This window comes from Pterocles gutturalis, unplaced genomic scaffold (genome assembly GCF_000699245.1).
Source record: "Pterocles gutturalis isolate BGI_N339 unplaced genomic scaffold, ASM69924v1 scaffold3341, whole genome shotgun sequence".
NCBI lineage: Eukaryota > Metazoa > Chordata > Aves > Pterocliformes > Pteroclidae > Pterocles > Pterocles gutturalis.
Genome location: NW_010105206.1, coordinates 51,287 through 67,473, shown reverse-complemented (window position 1 = coordinate 67,473; position 16,187 = coordinate 51,287). Strand labels below are relative to the sequence as shown.

At 44.4% G+C, this 16,187-nt stretch overlaps 1 protein-coding gene across 1 annotated transcript in view; it reads left to right on the top strand.

Moving 5' to 3' along the window:
• Nucleotides 1-2,815: 2,815 nt before the first annotated feature.
• The window catches only part of PRDM1 (PR domain containing 1, with ZNF domain), a gene marked incomplete at its 5' end in the record, with an annotated part of 14,073 nt that continues 701 nt past the window's right edge, over nt 2,816-16,187 (top strand). Inside the window, 5 exons of the mRNA XM_010087283.1 lie at nt 2,816-2,935; nt 6,092-6,344; nt 14,162-15,068; nt 15,130-15,331; nt 15,635-15,772. Of these exons, the coding sequence (XP_010085585.1) occupies nt 2,816-2,935; nt 6,092-6,344; nt 14,162-15,068; nt 15,130-15,331; nt 15,635-15,772 (1,620 nt within the window). The remainder of the gene's footprint in view (nt 2,936-6,091; nt 6,345-14,161; nt 15,069-15,129; nt 15,332-15,634; nt 15,773-16,187) is intronic.

Here is a 16,187-nt window from a genome sequence, read left to right as displayed (position 1 = left end):
CGTTTGAGTTTCATCTTCGTGCTAGAAGTGCTGTTTTACCGAGAGGAAAAACGTGGTAGTGGGCCGCTGGCAAGTGTTGAAAGTTGGAGCTTTGAAGGGAGAGGGGGTAGGTGCGCAGGGAGGAAATTGTCCTGAAAATCGCGTGCTGCTGCCGTACGGCGCGGTTCAGACCCCGAAGGCTGCACACGGGCAAGAGGCTTTTATTTGTGGGGAGCGAGCTCAGGTCATGCTCCCCTGTGGTTCCATGAGGCTGTTTCGGAAAGTCTCATCGCCGAGAGGCAGCAATGGGCTGAAGGACACCTGGTGGACACAAGTCTGAAATGCCTCTCTGCGACAGCTTTAGCCCGCGGACGGTTTCCCCTCGGCTGTGGACACGGAGTTACTTCGCTGTTTCCCCTACAAGCCCTCGGGAGCTCTGTACTTCGTGGCCTCTTGTGAAGCCACCCCCACCAAGCTGTGGCAGGGGGGCTGCCGGCAGCCTGGAGCCAGCCTGTCCTGGCGCTGCAGGCACACCTCTCCCGGAGGGTACCCCTCCTCAACTGCCGCAGCTGGGCTTTTGGGGGCACAATGGAGGCCAAGAATTGCTGACCAGAAAGCCACCCTCAGTTAAAAGTGGTCTGGACGGCTTTAATCTGGTTTTAGCAAAACTTCAGTGTTGGCACACACGGATGTGCAGAACATCATCTACCAAAATAATCCTCTGATGGGTACAGCATGAGAAATCATGTTCAGCTGCGCCGAGGGAGAAGCAAAAGCTGCATTTAAGGTGGATATCAAAAGTATTTTCTGTGTCAGAGACACGAGTTCAATGAGCATTTCAAGTTGACTAGTTCAAGGAGTGATTTCTAGAGATTGAGAGAATTTCATTAAAGTCATTTTAATTAAGGCCAAGATATTTTTAAAACCATGAAATAACTTGAGCTACCATGCAATAAAACTGTTAGGGTGTGCTTTAGCTTGGTTGTGAACTTTTCTTGAGAGGGCAGATGGATGTAAATGAAGATATATGGGGAAGATGAGAAAAACATCTGCCTTTTTCAGCTCTCTATGAGAAATGTACAAGCAAGACAAAAATAAAACTGAGCCCCTGAGCTTGTTTCAGCTTGTGGTAGGTGTAGGAAAATTTCTGGAAGTCCCTTTTCTTTCTCTTCAGTCCAGATGCACAGATCAATGGAGCATTTAACTACCTCTACTGTTGACGTTTAATTTTTTTTGTAGTGTTCTGAAACACATGTTGAAACACAGACAAGCGCAAACAGCCACGGCGTACACCCAGCAATCTGTTTCTGCGTGGATTACCTCCTTGATTCCATGGCTGTTATTTGTCCCCTTTATTTTGACATTTAACGTGAAATTATTGTTAGGCATTAGTTGTTTACTGGGCTTTTTGATCTTGACCAATACACAGGCAAGTATTTCTCTGTCTGTCTCCCTCCCTCTCTCACACCAAGGGTGATACAACAGAAGAATACGTAGCATGAGAAAATCACAAGGCTTAGCTAATTTGTGAAGTGCTGTCTACAGTCCAGGGCTTTTACCATCCTTTGCTGCGAAGGACTGATATGGAGAAAAAGAAGTGCTCACTGAACTGAGCTATCTGCAGGGTCTGATGAGTGCTAATCTGCTTTTGTAAGAACGTTGATTCCTTGCAGGGACAGCAGTAATCCCAACTCTCCTTGTCAGTCAACCGCTTCTGTTCCTGTTTTGTTCTGAAATCCTGGCAAGCAAAAAGACAAGATGTGTGAAGGGGATATGATTACTATATTTTGCCATGAAAGTTTGGTCATAATACCAAATTAATGGGCTTTTCACCTTCCTGTTTTTCCACTATGTGAGCAGTGGGATCAATCTTGCAAAAGCTTGGGTTTTTTGGCTTACAAAATCGTTGGTTTTCTAACATTGTTTGGATACATTAAATTTAAGAAGATTGGTGAGGAACAGAGACAAAACCAATAACTCAGCAGTGTTTTGCAAAGGGTTACTCTAAGGCACGTTCTTCTGAATAATGATGAATTGCTTCCTGATTTGTGGTCAGTGACTTTTTTTGGTGTAATTACTGTCAAGAAGGAAGCTGAACAACTAGAGTACATTTCTTAGACCTAGCATAGTGGAGCGTTTTCATCAAAACCCTTACGCCTTTTTGACCAAACCCACTTGACATATGTTACCGGAACTGCTGCCTCCCTTTTATAAAAAAGGGTGATCTGTGAGTACATGTCCCAAAGACATTTAATATTCTGTTTTGTATGCCACTGTATGCTGGTGAGAGAATTATAGGTTATCTTTTTTTTTTTTTTGTTCTCCTTCTAGCTATCAGGACGGGTATAGAGTGAAGAAGGGCTGGGGGCGGGGGGAGGTTTCATTTTGATCTGGAGGAGCAGTCATTCCAGTTCCTAACTTAATAGAAAAGCAAACTGTAGCAGTGAAGTGATTAATCGCTATTGAATATTTTTATTTGCTGGAACTAGACTTTTGAGGGTTGCCTCTGATAGGAGAAATAATGTCTGAAGGTGTTTGATGGTCTCTGTACATTTTGCTTACTGTTTCTTCTTGTAAATGTATTTCCACAAAACACATTTTTTCAGGTGGTATTCATTTTTGGCTTCCGTATGTCTCGGTAAGATGCTAGTATCTAACAAAGCTGGTCGTCTCATATCCAACACGGTTGTTAACTTACTTCTGTTTTGCTGACCTGTCACTAAAAATTTCTTGCATTGGTTGCTTTACCTTGTTAAGTTCGGGGGACAGGGGAGAGGAAGGAAGACCTTTTGATCTCTGCTGGCGATGGACTGATCCTGTGCTGCTCTTCTTGTAGGTCACTGGAGTTATAAGCAAAGAGTACATCCCAAAAGGAACACGCTTTGGACCCCTGGTAGGAGAGATCTATACCAGCGATACAGTTCCCAAGAATGCGAACAGAAAATACTTTTGGCGGGTAAGCAGGAAAAAACAGTACCATGTTGTTGCAGTAAGCAGATCACTAAATGAGTACAGCTGAGAAGCTGGGTCACTTCCTGCTTCAGACCTGTGTGAATGCAGGGGGCAACTTCTGTATGCTGCCAGGCACGAACAGAGCCAGTGGGGTGAATTAAGCCAAGTAAAAGCCTGCTGTCTTGGATGTAGGGACGGTGGGGGTGGAGAGAGCAGAGGAGATGCACAGACCTTCCCAGCTCTGTTTTCTGAAACGCTTTGGTGTTTGATTGTGTAAAGAAATAGTTCTGCTGCTTGCTGTAGAGATAGGTTATTTTGCATTTCTTCACAGTAGAAAGTCATTCTTGTTTATGGAAATATCATGTATCCTTGATTTTTCCATCTATGAAAAATCTGTGATTATGGTACATTTTGTGCCATTTTTTCCTGGGTTTTGAATAGAACTGCTATACCACAGTGGCGGTGGTCTTAAGTGTATAGCATTCAAGTCATAAGCTTTTCTAGTCCACTTCAGAAAGTGTTAAAAGAGCAGCCCGTGGATCTTAGTGAAGAGAAAAATCCACTAATGCCAGATAAACACTAGAGGTGACACTTGATTTGTATGCTCTAGTATTAGCTGGAAGGGAGCACCAGCCAATTTGTTTTGGCTTGGGAAGTCTGTGCTGGGGAATATGCTTCCAGTTTACCAGTTGCCTTAATCCTCCGTCTCCTTTACAGACCTATTATGAATTGTTAGAGAACATTCCTTCAGCCCCATCTCCTTCCATGGATTTGTTTTGCTGCCTTCTAGCCATTTAGGTTGTGTCTAAATCGGTGTATTTGGGAGTATATCCAAACCTCTGTGCCCAGGTGCCTGCCTACCTTAGCAATATCCCAGCCTCATATCCAGGTGAAGCACAGGGCAAGCACCAGCTTTCCCCACACCCCTTTCTTCCTACCTAATTGCATCATTTTGGTTTTCTCAGATCGTCTTTGTGCCATGTAATACAGCATTGCACAGGCAATTATTTGTGTGAGTGTTTTTACAAAGCAGGTGACTGTTTTCGCATTCATAAGGCTAGAAAATGCTTCTTTTAGCCAAATTTTTCAGGAGCTTGTGCCTGGCATAGAAAGAGACTGGTATGCCAGCCCTAGCCCTGCCAGTTGCTAATAAGATGGCAGTATTGGGAAGAGGGGCTGCTAACCATCTTGCAGGACCTCATATTGCAGCGAGAAAGATTACATCATTGTCATGATGTGATTTTAAGCCTTAATGTGGAGGGATCCTCGGAAATAATATCCTAGGAGCCATCTAAGCATTGTTGAATTCCCTGTTATAATCTCTTGATTCGTTCAAGACACACTGCTGCACTGAAAATGAATTCCTTCCTAGGGGTCTGAAACAGGCTTGCATATGCAAAGGAAATTGGGGGAGATAACTTCCCACATGTTATTAAAGGCATCCTGGGCTTGCTGGCAGGAGTGGGAACATCTGCTACGCGCGCGCAGGGGGACGCTGCCTGTGCCTTGCCCACATGAGGGGAACGGAGCCGCCCGGGGCCAGCGTCATTTCTGGGAACCGTGCTGTGACTCAGCACATCTGGTCTCGCCATCCCCAGAGTAGGTGGGAGCCCGGTGGGCTGCCTACGCCACGGAGCCAGAGCACGGTGACCGGCAGCATCCGTGGCTCTGCTGTGGGAGCCGTGGAGGTCCGATTTGGCAAGCGGCGGCAGGGGTTGAACGCCGGAGCCCCACATTCCTGGAAGTTTGTGAGCTGGGGTGAGCAAAGAAACCCGAAGACTCTTCTTGATGCAGCACAACTCACCCGGCTTGCTTCCATTTTCTCATAACAAACACACCGCAAAATCTCTCCAAGCTGCTTTGATGAGGCCACATGTATTTCCCCCTTCTCAGTTTACAGGAAGTTACTCTTAAAGAAAGTGATTCTGGTGTTTATGGCCAGCGTTAAAGGGCCAGGCTGCCTTGCCCCTCCACTGGTGGCTCTCTCAGGGAGAAGAGGAGAGGTCCCAGCTGACTGGTGGGGGCTTGTGGGGGGAGCTGCCCGGCCAGGTAGGTGCAAAAGACAGTGCTGTGAACACAAAGGCAGGAACACACCATTGGAGTGTTTTGCGCCTTAGATAAGCTCTGTCTCCCCCTTGGACGGGCATTTCCTGCTCAGCAAGGTGCATCGCTGGTGCAAACTGCTCCTGGTTTAAGGTCTTTTTTTTGCCTGGTTGCCTGTTTTGCAAAACCCAGGAGCCCCGTTTCATCCAGGGTAGAGCTAGTTCTCTCCGAGAGTAAGGGATGTGTCTTTAACAAATGTGTCTCCTGGATTTGCTTGATTTTTTTTTTTTTTTTTTTTTGGTCTTGTTTTGATAATTCTCTTATTCTTACCACTTTAAGAAACAGTAGCTTCTGTCAATGATTGGGACTTCTGCCCCCCCAAGCCACTGAGCAGTTTTTAGATTCATGTTTTCTTTCCCCTCTGTGGACAAGCCAGAACGTGTCCCTCAATAGGAAAAGTGACTTCTCATCAGCTGGCCCCTCTCCAGGTCTTCGTTAAGTTATGGCAGGTGAAGTTCATCTTTGCCTCACCCAGCCTTTCTACAAAAAGGCTACAGTCCAACTATGAGCAAGTGTTGCTTTAGGACTCTGGGGGGTGGAGGATGTTTGCATAGTTTAAACCTTTGGGTGGAGGTGGTAGGAAACTGCAAGTACAGAGGCCACAGAAAAAGGCGAGAAAGACTCTGACGTAGCACAGCCAGACGGTCTTATACACAGGTGACTCAAAGCATTAATGCAAGCATGCACTCAGACCTGCAGTCATTAGCATCACCCACTTGTTAATCATAGCACCGAGAAAAGGACTCTAAGGTAGGCTGTTCACGCAGGGAGAGTACTCTGCATTTCAGATTTTGGCTCTGATTTGTCCATATGAGCAGAGCCACAGGCTAAGCAGAACTGGAAAAGGTGACTGTGGACTTACCTTTGAATAATCATCTCTTTTCTTAACACAGAGGATATCATAGTTGGAAAGTGGGGGACTCAGCTTGAATTCTTATTTCCGTGATATCTTCTTGTTTTTTTTAAAAAAAAGCTTATCATTCTTCTCCTCTGGACTCTGTGCGCACGTGTTGCGAATTGTGCGTATATATTCATAGGCACTTCCTCTCTATTCCAGATTTATTCAGGTGGTGAGCTTCACCACTTCATTGACGGATTTAATGAGGACAAGAGCAACTGGATGCGTTATGTAAACCCTGGCTACTCTGTTCAGGAACAGAACTTGGCTGCTTGTCAGAATGGAATGAACATCTACTTCTACACCATCAAACCCATCCCTGCCAACCAAGAGCTGCTTGTGTGGTATTGCCGAGACTTTGCAGAGAGGCTGCACTATCCCTCCTCCAGAGAGCTGACAATGATGAACCTCAGTAAGTGGATTACAGTATAAACAAGGAATTCTAGTAATGTGTCTTCTGCCTATATGATCTAATAATAAGTTGTATAATTACACAGCTGCATCATGTGTTGTGTCACAGGAGGTAGCTCGGAGTGGAAAAGGGGAATTAAAAAAAGCCAACACAACAGAACGAGTTCCCTGTGCCCGTTCAAATGTAAACAGATTATAAAAAGTCTGAACAGTTACTGGTTTACAATCCGAGTCTTATCTGATGAAATTCTGGACAGACAACCTGAATATATCCTCTGCCTTCAGAACCATAGATGTTGGTTCACTCTCAGACTTTCCAAGTCCAGATCTCGTAGTGTGCTGAGCAAAAGTCTGCTCTGATTCCGTACACTAAAGGCTGTCCAGTCAAGCTGCCAAAGGGCTGCCCTCACTGTACAAGGAAGTGGCTGTGTGCCATGGCTCTGTCTAGGTGTCTGACAAAATACGTGTTGACTGCATAACACTCTTTTGAGCCTTTCATCTGCACTTATCTTATGAGAGCAAACCTCCTGTGGTCTTCTCATCTGGTTACTTCTTTTTTAAGCTCAGTGTATTTTGTCCCCATTCCTTGGCTGTATATTGCAGCTTTCATTTTCTGTTCAAAAATAACAGCACTGGTAGCAGGGGGAAGAGGTGTTTCCAGGAGTTTATCTCTGTGTTCCTCTGTGGTTTCTGACCATTTCCAGCCTCAGCGCTTTACTCATAGCTTAATCACTGCCTAGCACCTCACCCAGACCCCCTGAAGAGAGGGTGAGATTCTTGCTGAGTTCTCATTTGACTCTTGGGCTGCCTCCCCTCCTGCTATCTGCTCTGAGATAGAGCAGAGCATTCTTTTGTCCTTCTGCAAGCGCCTGCACTGAAATCTGAAGGAAAAATAGCAAGCAGGTATTTTTTTAAAAAAGGACTATTTACTGTTATTAATTAACAAATAATGGGTTATAAAATATCAGTGTTACTTTGGGGTTCATTAGAGCTAAAATGTAACCCCCCCACATCATGAAAATGATGTCACACATTCAAATTAATCAAAAATACATCTGTCCTCCATGGATGTCATCCTTTCACCAGTTCTGGGTCTTTACATTTTCCCTACTAAACATAACAAATTACAGAAGAAAATTTGCTTTCTCTTAATGGCAGAGGGAAGAGAGGGAGGGGATATCCTATGCTGCTATATTCCCTATTAAAAAAAAGTCTCACTGATTCTGTCATCTTTGCACATATGTCATTTCACCACTCGCTGTGTGGTTTTATTTCCTGGTATGATGGACTGTTGGCTTTTCAGCAGGGCTGCAGGTGGGATGAGACAGCAGCATTTAGGGTTCCTGTGGATGAGGAGTTTGCAAAGACCCAGCCAGACACATTTGGCCACCAGCTAGGAGGGTGCACTAATGCAGCCTCAGTTTCCTGCATTTGCTGGCATTTAGGTAGCAAAGTATGTATTTGTAAAGTGTCAACTAGTTACCTGGTTAAGCTTACTCAGGTCAAAACTGGGGGTGTCTGGACACGTGCCAAATAGTCCATTTCAGAAAAAGTAGGTTTACTATGTGGATTTAAAGAGACAGGATCTTGAGCAACAGTTGTGTAGCTCAGCTTCAACATTTGAAAGAGCAGTCTTTCCAGATGCTGAGATTGAAATATCCCTTATCTTTAAAGATAATTTAGTTTAGACCATTTGGAAATTTTGTTAGCCCCCTCCACGTAAAGAAAACAGCAGTTCAGAAAAATTATAAGAAGTTCTCGCTTTAAAAATCTTTTTCCCTTGTCTTTCTGACAAACACATTCAGGCTTAAAGCCTGCAGTTGGGCCAGAAACCCTACAGATACCATGAGGATTGAAATGTTCTAAAGTTCCAGTGCCCTTTCTTGAAAAGTACAGAAAAAATCCAGAGGTCTCCCAAAGATGCTTATTTGCTGGGGGCCCTTTAGAAACAGTGTGAGCAGGGATGTTTTTTCCAGCATTAGTACTGGAAACAGATAAGTTTAAAGTGAATGTCAGCACTGTTCAGTTTTCTTCTTCCCCTTCCTCCCTAGCCACTTCTCGTTAAATCTAAAATTAGGGAACATCCCGCTGCCTCTCCAGCCTCTCTTTCTAGCGCTAGCCTGGCTGAGGTGCCCTCACACTACATTCATCTATGAGTAAAGTGCAGAAGGCTTGTCCCCAGATGGCTAGCATCCTGCGCCGGCTGCAGACGTGGGGCTTTGCCCCATCTAAACATCTTAACACATTCTTGCTTGGGGCAACCCCCCACTGATCACCTTCTCCACATGCTAGAAAATCAGGAAAGCCCTCTCCAGCCAAATGAATCACTAATAATTCAGTGTTTAAAAGGGCACAGCTTCCCTCAGAGGAGCAGGAGCAGATGAGCATCACCACCTCTCCCAGCTCCTGGTTGCTGGTTTTGGCATCTTCTGAGGAAGAGGGAGGGAAGGTCGAGGTCCAGGTCTCGCCACAGGCTGAAGTCAGGGCTCTCTCCCACTGGGAATGAGCCAGCGTGAGCGTGGGGCAGCAGCACCGCCAGCCCATGGCCGTTTTGTGTGTTGTGCCTAGCTCTGTCCCTCCACCGCGTCTTGGGTGTGCAGAGCGTGCTGGTGCCTGCGGGAGGCTTTGGAAGAGCCGTGCCTTGGCTGGTTGCCTGGCCCAGCACAGGAGAGGCCACCTGGGACACACACCTACGGAGAGCTTCCAGTCTTGCCAGCTTAAAATATAGGCAGCTGCTTTCGGTCCCTCAGGGGTTTGGGGATCACGGTCTTGAAGTTCAGCACCTTGGTTCCTCTTAAAGCACCCAAGAGGGATGGGCCTCCAGGGAAAAATGTATCAGAGAATTTCTCTGGCTTTGTTTCCTGTAATTAGTGGCCTCAAAAATGAGAGAACTACCACTTTGGAGCATAAATATATTTACACGTCCACATATAACATCTACTTGCCTCTGTAACAGCAAACTTTCAAATTAAAGGTAACTTCTCCAGCGTTAGCTCATTTGTGCTGTAGAAGGAAAGCATCCAGATTCAAGACAGCAATTAGGTGTGTACTTAGTTGTGGGTTTAAACCTGTCCTCTGTGTTTTCTTGAACTGGGGCCTTTGACCCAGTCTTTCAGACGCTGAAGCACACACCTACCATCATGGCCATGATTAGCTCTGAGTGGAGCTACGTAACTTCGAGTGGACGTTGAAGTGCCTGCAAGGAGTTGCACAATAGTGGTCGAGGCAAGACTCTGCATTATCCCAGCAGTGGAAACTCAGTCTCATTTCAAATGATCCCCTTCTCCTTCCTGCCTGTTTTGAGGCGACTGGTATTGTTTTCTATCAAGATTTGAGATGTATCATCTTCAGAAGGTGATTTGTCCAGTAAATAGTTTTAAGTGTGATGGCACAAGATTTCTACATTCTGCTGGCCAGCAAACCCAGGTTTTTTGTAATGTGTGAAGTGTGCTTAACCTCATTCAATTGGCCTCTCAGATTGACTTTTAGTCTGTGATATCCTAGGCATTTGGAATAGCAAACAGACTGAGGAAATTTGCTTCAGGGTCCCACATAATCTAGCATTTCTTTCCTGCTTCATCACAGGAGCATAATTTTGGGATGGAGGCTGGAGAGGGTAACAGCTGTGTTTGTGTTTGGTTGTTTGTTTGGTTTTTTTTAAAACAAAAATACAATTGCATTGACTCAGGACATGACTATTTGATAATAATATTCATGTATTGCAATCATATGATGCAACTTCCTACTGTTCATGTCGTATTTGTCTCCTCAGTCAAGTACAGGCAGGTGACATCTTCTTTTGGTCAAACTTTAGAAAAAATGTTTAAGTTGGGGGAAGACAATTTGCAAAGTATTTACAAAATATTTGGCAATCTTCTTGCTTCATTAATATGTTTAACAAGGTATTATTTACAATCTTTCGGATTCTATGAAGATTAACTTTTTAAAGCTTGTTTGTTAAATGTGATTTATGCTTTTCTTCTTCATGCTGGCCCTGACACGCTGGCTGTTTGCTAAGCCCTGCCACTCGCTTTCCCTTTTGTTTATGGGCAGTTTCACTTTCTGGTTTTGAAGCTTTTCTGTTTGGGTTGAGAGGAAACATCTGCACTTGCTTAAAAAAAATGCCTCCTGGAATCTTCAAAAGGGCTCAGGAAAATGATTTTGAAATGATATGAAAGGTTGTCTTCGCAAAACCAGAATTCGGGGGCTAAAGTTGACTTAATATTGAGGATTATTTGAAGGCTCCCTTAAAGACCTTTTCTGAGTAAAATGTTTTCAAAGGCACGTCACCCTGCCTCGGACACATTTAGAAAACAGATGATCAAATTATATACTTTTCAATGTTGGTCTCCGTTCTCATTTTGAGTGGAAACACTCTTTGTTTTGCCTGCTTCACAACTTCGAGGTTCTCTTTCTACTAGCAAAAGAGGTGCTTAATTTAGATCGAAAATGTGAATCGGCATAATTAAGCTCCACCACTCAAAAGTGTTCAGTACCATTTCACTCCTGGTATTACTATTGAAATTACTGTCTGCCTACAACCGTTTTTCAAGTTTTTAGAAAAAACAGGTCATTGTTTTTATGAAGCCTTTCTCAGGCTACAGCTCGGAGCACAAGAAATGAGAGCAAAGCCTACAGCTATGCTGCAGTCTGTAGCTGGAACACCCACATTGGAGTGACTTCAGGCAGCCCCTCTGCCCGAGTTTTATTAATACTTAAAAGTAACTGGAGTTTTGTCCCTTTTCCTCTTGCACACACTCACTAATCTCAGATCTGAGCAAATAATCTGTTGACCTCGGCTGGAAGTGGATCAGGCTCCTAAAGAGGCACGTCTGTTTTTTTTTTTTTTTTTCCCCCCCCCCCCCCCCCCTCCCCTCAGATCAGTAACTTACAAATGCAGCTGCACAGTTCTTGTTTTGTCATGAACCTCTTTTCTGTGTGTCTCTCTGACCACAGAAACTAGACAGATCTTGGAAGAGTATGTGCCTATGTTTAGTGAATATATATGTATGTGGGGGTGGGAGGGAGAAATGCATTTCAAGAGTGAGAGGGAGACATTGTGATCGGTAAGCACTTAAAATCTAAAATCATGAGTTAAAAAAAATCAATTTGTAAGAAATATATCTCTTTACCTTTGAAGTATGGCTCCTTTAAGAGCAACAAGAAAAGTTGTAAACCTCTCAATCAGTTTCAGCCCTGGTTTAAATCCACATTCGGTATAAAACATAAGAACTTCTCCTTGGCCCCTGACATTACCTTTTCTTATTTTACACAGTGCTGACACACTTGTTTGTGTTTTGATCTCTCCGGTGTTCCCAAGTGTCCCTTGTGCTCAGGTAATAGGGGAAGAAGCCGAGAAGGGATTTATGGACCAAAGACAGGTTGCAGACTAAAGAGAGCTGTCACAGTTAGGCTTGAAAAATAATCTTTAAATATTGCGACTTCAGTCTACCCATGGAAATTAGCAGGAGGGAGGGCTTTACCAGGAGAATTTCGAAGGGAAGGAAAGAGCAATTATCTTTAGTCTGTCAAGTGGGGACGTGTGCCTGTTGCACAAAGAAAGTTACGCTCTCAGTGTGATTTGTCACTCTGGGCTTGCTCTGGCGCGTGAGGCACGTACGTCCCCACCCTGGTGTTTAACCTTGTGACAGCAGGAGCTGGTCCTCCAGCTGAAGCAGCCCGGGTTTCTCTATCGCTTTTCCAGCAGCACCGGCACTTCTCCTTCCTCTTCCCCTCCCCCAGAATTTTATTTTTTTCTTTAAAAGAGAAAAGTGTCAATTTGAACTTCCTGCTCCACAGACCCCACTGAGAAACTGATAGGGGCCTGATAAGGTGGTATTTATTTATTTTTTCTGCTGCGAGGCTTCACAAGTCCTGCTTCCCCCACCCCTCTGCCCAGCTTTCAATACTTCCCAGTCTTGATACTTCCCAATGCTGATAATGTCACCGGGAATGTTTGCTCTGAGACACTGGCTGGCGTGGTGACAGGCAGCTGAAAAGAAGATGTAGATAATATTACCCACAGTGCCATTGTGGAGCTTCTTGAACCTACTAGGACTTCTATGTTATTCTCAAAAACCTGGGTGGACATTTAGAAAATGAGTTACCAGTCCAAGAGTACAGACACAATGATCAAAGAAAGTAGATGATTTTTAATGCCAGACAGCATGACACGCTATTAATTTATTTTTGAAACAGCTCTGCATTAAACTTTTAACATTGAGAGAAGTAATTGGGAAGCTATCTGCACGCTTCATGTATGTGCGTGCTTGCTGTACAACATGCCCTGTGTTTTATCAGAAATATTTTCCTTGAACATAACTGAGTTTAATTGCATTTCATTGCAACTTGAAAATACGCAAACTGCCCACATATCTCAAACTAAATTCGCTTGCTACTTGTCTAATACCATTTGAAAAAGGATGCTACTGTAAAAGTGGGTTGCTGTGTGTAGGAGCATGCTTTGAAAACAGTTGTTTTCTTGGAGATGTTTAATAAATGGCTGTTTCTTTGCCTTATATGGTAATGTTGCCAAATGATAGATTCCGTCAGGGTGGTGAATAGTGAAGCAAAAAATCTGTGTTGAAAGCAGGTCATTGCCTGTTCCCATTTTTCTTTTGGTTCTCCAAAAATCAGAAATAACTGTTTCTCACCCCAGTTAGTCAAGTAAGGTCAGTCACAAAAGTAGAGATTTGTCTAAAGGGCTGCGATACTTTCGAGTCGTGTACCTATCAGTGTTGACTTGGGCCTCCTGATGGAAAACCTTGCACATAACTAACCACAAATATGAAACCTTCTTGTAGTTTTTCCCCTATAAGAAAATATCTTACAAGTCATCATTTCAAGACTATAGAACTAATAACTTTGGGAGATTAGATAAAAGCAGACTTCTTTTACTACTGAAGATGTCTTTCAGCATACTGTTTATATTATCTTATGTCCAGATAACAAGGTAGAGTCTTTGAATACAAATGAACAGTGGATGTGCTGAACTGAGCTGAATGGCTGCTGGCTTCTCTTTCCTTCTAAATGCCTATTTCTTTTGACTTTTTTTTTTTTTTTTTTTTTAAAGTGCATTTCAGCTTAAGCTGGAGCCAACTAGTCTTGCTTTCTTTTGCTTTGCTTCAGCATTTTTTTATAAAGTACAGCTGTAAGCAGAGGAGTTTTGCATAGATTAAATGCCACAGAAATCTGCAGTAAATAGTCTGCTTTGTTGTAGATGTTCCTGAGCAGTATGTTTAATGAGTAATGATCTGTTTACTGATGGAGAATACCTTCTCTTTGAAGAAGGCTTTCATCCTAGCCAGCCATGGGTTTTTTGGTACTGTAAGTAATTGAACTGGCTGGTGAAGTGACTGCTGCGGTTTGGCAAAAGCCGATTTGTCATGCCTTGTTATTTTACTGAGGAACATTTCTGGGCGCTTGCGTTCTGCAAGTCCTTCTGTTAAACCTGTATTGTGAACAAATGCTTGTTACCGCAGTTAATAGAAATACTGCTTAAATAGACATTCAATAGCAAAGCCAGTCAAACTTAAGGGGAAAGGTGAAATCAGTTTGCAAAGTGGAGACTAGCACTCTGCAAGTGAATTATCATCCAGATCTGTATGTACTGGCTTGTGTCCCTTAAATTAACAATGCTTTTTATTAACACTTAATACCAGCAGACATTTCTTCATGTTTTTTGGTGAGTTAAATGATTGCTCATCTCCAATAGTGGCCCTTCCTTCCCACTAAACTTGTAGGGGTTAGATTGTGTTTTGAAAAGAGATAATGGCAGTGGCATATCTAAATAATCGTTACCTTGTCTTTGTATTTCAGCACAAACCCACATTAATCCAAAGCAGCACAGTGCTGATAAAGAGGAGCTCTGTCAGAAAAGCATCCCAAAGAAGGAACACAGTGTGAAAGAAATCCTGAAAATGGAATCCAATCCTCCAAAGGGAAAAGACTTCTTCCAGACCAACATTTCACCAGTTACTCCGGAAAAAGACTTGGACGATTTGCGTAAGAACTATAGCCCGGAGAGGTGTTTCTTCCCTCGAGTTGTCTACCCGATCCGACCTCACATTCCAGAAGACTATCTGAAAGCTTCCTTAGCATACGGGATGGACAGACCCAGCTACATTACTCACTCGCCCATCCAGACATCTACTACACCAAGTCCTTCTGGGAGGAGCAGCCCAGACCAAAGTTTAAAAAGTTCAAGCCCCCACAGCAGTCCAGGGGTCACAGTTTCACCTCTGGCACCTACTTCCCAAGAGCACAGAGAGCCATACTCTTACTTGAATGGATCATATGGCTCAGAAGGATTGGGGTCTTATCCTGGATATGCACCCCCTGGCCACCTCCCACCTGCCTTTCTACCGTCCTATAACCCCCACTACCCCAAATTCCTGTTACCTCCATTCAATATGAGCTGTAACAACCTGAGCGCTTTGAACAATATCAATGGCATCAACAATTTCAATCTCTTCCCAAGGATGTATCCTCTTTATGGCAACCTGCTCAGCGGAGGTAGCCTTTCCCACCACATGTTGAACCCCACCACGCTCCCCAGTTCGTTGCCCAGTGAAGGAGGCCGTCGCTTGCTGCAGCCTGATCATCCGAGAGACTTCCTCATCCCAGCACCCAACAGTGCCTTCTCTATCACGGGCGCTGCTGCCAGCATGAAGGACAAGCCATGCAGCCCTACCAGCGGGTCACCCACGGCTGGGACAGCAGCCCGGTCAGAACACATAATGAGCCCCCCCTCCCAGCGGGTCCCCCCCGGCTGGTACAGCAGCCAGTTCAGAACACATAATGCAACCTAAACCTACCTCAGTGGTGTTGGCTGCCACCGGCGGTGAAGAAGCCATGAATCTCATTAAAAGTAAGAGGAATGTGACCGGTTACAAAACCCTCCCATACCCACTGAAGAAGCAGAATGGGAAGATCAAGTATGAATGCAACGTTTGCTCCAAGACCTTTGGCCAGCTCTCCAATCTGAAGGTAGGCAGTGGAGAACAGGACACGAGCCTTCTGGGAAGGCTTTCTCCCTGTGGGTTATTTAGGAAAAGTAGGGAGAGACTTCCCTGGCTTGTTAAGCTATTTATCAGTCTGGGCTTAATATGCCACCCCCCAGCAAGAAAGCATGGTTGTAAAGACAGTGTTTTAATGCTGACGCCACCTAATTAACTAGATAACATTGTATTTTGGCAGTGGGAGTCTTCCCCTAACTTTAGGAAACATCTGAAAGTACTTTTCTTACAGTGCTGGAAACTGCAAATTGTTAATTGCTTTGTGTCTCCCTAGGTGCACCTCCGAGTACACAGTGGAGAGAGACCATTTAAATGCCAGACTTGCAATAAAGGCTTCACGCAGCTGGCTCACCTCCAGAAGCACTATCTGGTGCACACAGGAGAAAAACCCCACGAGTGTCAGGTATGTAACACACCACAGAGACAACTTCCCTTGGAGGCTGAAGGGACTGCAGAGTCCATGCACACCCCCGTATGGCATGTGGGGAGGGCTGTGCGACAAACCCCTGGCTGCTCAAGGCTGGAGTCCATATCACAGCCGTTCCAGCCCTGGTGCAGCAGCGTCTGTGAGACAGCAGGGCTGCCATTAGCCTGCTGGAGCAACATCTGCCTGATACAGTTTTGCTAGCGGCCATCCTCAAAATGCTCTTCAGCAATATTTAAATAAAAAGGTGGGGTTTTTTTTTCCCTTTGTGAGAACGTGTGAAGTTATAAAACGCTGCTACTTCATCCTACCGTCTCCTCCTAGGTGTCTGTGATTTAAACCATAAAATCCTGTCCCACTCACTCACTGTTTCTCTGCCACCCCCTACATCAGGTTTGTCACA